The sequence below is a fragment of the Morone saxatilis genome, unplaced genomic scaffold, assembly GCF_004916995.1.
Source record: "Morone saxatilis isolate NCDOM2014 unplaced genomic scaffold, NCSU_SB_2.0 Contig23, whole genome shotgun sequence".
Taxonomy (NCBI): Eukaryota; Metazoa; Chordata; class Actinopteri; family Moronidae; genus Morone; species Morone saxatilis.
Genome location: NW_023339796.1, coordinates 5,636,829 through 5,640,100, shown reverse-complemented (window position 1 = coordinate 5,640,100; position 3,272 = coordinate 5,636,829). Strand labels below are relative to the sequence as shown.

The 3,272-nt window shown below is 36.5% G+C and overlaps 1 protein-coding gene across 1 annotated transcript in view; it reads right to left on the bottom strand.

Annotated features, from left to right (window-relative positions):
• The window catches only part of LOC118335106 (piezo-type mechanosensitive ion channel component 2), a gene marked incomplete in the record, with an annotated part of 85,983 nt that overhangs the window by 4,167 nt on the left and 78,544 nt on the right, over positions 1-3,272 (bottom strand). Inside the window, 4 exon segments of the mRNA XM_035671306.1 lie at positions 662-834; positions 1,760-1,852; positions 2,245-2,433; positions 2,953-3,100. Coding sequence (XP_035527199.1) covers positions 662-834; positions 1,760-1,852; positions 2,245-2,433; positions 2,953-3,100 — 603 coding nt within the window.

The following is a 3,272-nucleotide window of genomic DNA, read 5'->3' as shown; positions in this document are numbered from 1 at the left end:
AGAGATAGGTTTCTGTAATCACAACAAGACATTTTTTAAAATACAAACTTAATTATTTATTTGATTTATTTATTTAGCCATATAAAGGACAGTTAATTTTCAAGATCAATGTATCATTTATTGACATTTTACAACACAGGGACAGGGACAGAACAGAATAAAATAAATAACAATACATACACACACTTATATACATATATACTGTAATTATACATGTATACACTCACACACACGTATACAGTATATGCAATGTCAGTGTAAAGATCCAATAATTTACGTATAATAAATATAATACAGTTATATTTAGGGCCCATTTCAACGGTAGCAGGAAGCAATGGCAGCTGCCCTGGTCACACACTTAAAAACTACATTAAAATATGTTTCTGAAAAGATTTTGCAGGAGAAATTGGCAATGCAGAAACAGACTCTTGATTTATATTTGAACAGCACTGCACTAAATGGGACCATAATTTACAAAATGAACATGTTGGTTGTTTGGAAAAAGACTTGAAACTAGTGACTTTGTCCACTAATTAAATACCGTCATTGGTTAAAAGATACAAACGTTTGTGGCGAATGGACAAGAAGAAGAAGAAGAAGAAGAAGAAGAAGAAGAAGAAGAAGAAGAAAGGATATTTCATAACATTTTGTCAATGCGTACCTTTGAACGGACCAGGACACAGTGACAGGGAATTCATCTGTAGGATTTAACAACATCTGTATCAGGTTTTCTCTGCTAGGCGGACTGATGGTCCACAGAGAGTTGGAGCTGCCTTTCAGCTCTGCGATGGTCAGGTCACTGTGTACGTAGTTCTCCAGCCACTGCAGGGCCTCCTAACAGTGGGCGACGAAACCACATATTAGGAACAGAACGTAGCAAAATTTCACATCAACTTGTACTAATTAGTATTGCACAACAAATTGTTTAGGTTAAAGCCACTATGTATAGAAATCTATTTTTGTCAGTCCTCCACTTTGATTCAACATGTATTCAATGGATTGCTATTAAATTTGTTCCCAATTTTTTTCAGCATCAGGTCAATACTTAGTTTTTGTTTGTTTACTTTTAGTAGAATCAATTAGTTGACTGACTGAGTGGATGACTGTTAGCATTAGCGTTAAATGAGTACTCGGCTGGAACGAGTATCCAGTACAGATAATGTACTTTTTGTAAAATGTGTTTTTTTATTTTCTAATAAACAACACATAGCACCTTTTATTAAAAGATCAAGAACATCATTTCTAAAGGCTGTTCTGTAATGAGCAACCCATATATCAATGTGAGGCTTAAAGGAACCACTTCTACACTACAAACACAGATTGTTTAGCTGGTTGAACAGATACAGATAATGGTGTACTCGCTCTTCCATAGTAGGCATACTTACACGCTAAACTTTGAACAGACTGTGAGCATGTCAGTATGCTAATTTAGCTTAGCATTTAGCTCAGAGCACAGTGTGTTTTGTTGAGATTATAACTAGAGAGCAGCAAAAACGGAAATCTTTAAATCTTACACATACAGACTTTAAAACTTGATTTACAGTGAGTTTGAAAGTGAATACACAAACTAGATCTTCTAGAGGAATATAACAAGTAAAGAACTATTTTTCTCCGGTGTGTATTCACTGCCTGGTCTAAAACTTGGTCGTACAACTTGTATGATGTAATCAATGTATTACTCTTTTTCAACATATAGAAATTATCCAAAATTATAAACACGACTGACATTTTGTATTTGTGTTGTATTTCTTGTACTTACGTCATGATTAGTATGGTTCTGCATAAATTTTGCAAACTCCTCATGTGTGACTTCCTTCAGTTGATTTTGCTGAGCGCTCATGGTGAAGATGGGCTGTAAGAAGAGGACATTGTTTTGGGAAAATTAGCGATAGTCTTAAGGCTACAAAAGTCTTGAGACTACAAACACTTGTAATGTTTGTGAGTAGGTTGCAGTTAGGTGTTACTGGTAAAATAAATCTATGCAATAATCAGATTGCACTGAATCTGTCCTAGATACACAATCAAACATTAAACCCTGCCACTTCAAGACATTTAAATAAACATCTGGCTTTACCTTAGAATGAATCACAGATGTATTTACTTCTTCAAGAGCTACTTCTACTCAGAGGAGACAGGATTTAATTTAATTTTGAAATTATTTGGCTTTAGGCGGAGCATCTCTTTGTTCCTCAGTTAAGATTGTTTGGGGCTCAGATGATTTGATAAAAGAAACTGTGTCCACACCTGAAAGCCAGCCAGGGTGATTTCAAGCGAAACATCCAGTGGCGCGTTGACGACTCCAGCTACAGACTTCACGAGAGACATGAAGAGCAGCGGGAACCAGACGATACAGATCAGCAGCATTACGATCATCCCTCCCATCCCGTACTTCACCACCTTCTTCTTCTTCTGGCCTCGCGGCTGGGGATACCTCTGCAGGAGGATGCGATAAAGGATGGTGAGATGTATTATTTGCATCAACACGTTGTTGTTTTTACATTACAGTGCAGTGTTTTCATAGACGGACCTCATTGTTCTATCTTTACTCCAGCTAATCTGATGCACAGTTAATGGCTACATGTTTTCTGTGCCTGGACTGTGCAGCGGTTATAAAAGTAAAGATGGAACAAAAACTTTCAGGACAGGAGGTACTTGCAGACTGATTCAGGAAAGACAGCCAGAGTGCATTATTTACTATAGTGAGACATTGAATGCAAGTATTTTTAGTGCACTTTTGGGAATATTAGGCACCACAGACTATCTATCTAATATCTAATATATCTAATATACAGTTCATTGCAGAAAATTAGAACTGAGCCAGAATCTAATATTCACATAAAATAAAATCAACTTCAACAAATCACAAAAGTAAATTTCAGCTTGAGTTCCAACATGACAGACTTTGGCTCTGAAACTGGTTCTTCTCACACTAGATGCCACAATGATAAACACCTTCTCAGACTCTCTCCAGCATTTGAGGATAAAGATGTGAGCGTAGATGTCCTCCACACAGATCCAGCTGGACAGAGACAGCGAGGTATCGGTCCAGACCCAGTCCATCACGGCTCGCAGCTCTGTCAGGAACGGCACCAGACGGAAACTGAAAACAAAAAACAGTCTTAGTTAGTCTGAAATATCAAAATATCAAATATCTTTATTTGGAAAATCATTGTTAATTTTGTCCAAGAGAAGGGCATTGCTATACATATTTGTAGTAAAATAAACACTTTTATATACTTTTATTTTATTTTTTCTACTCAAAGACCAAAACT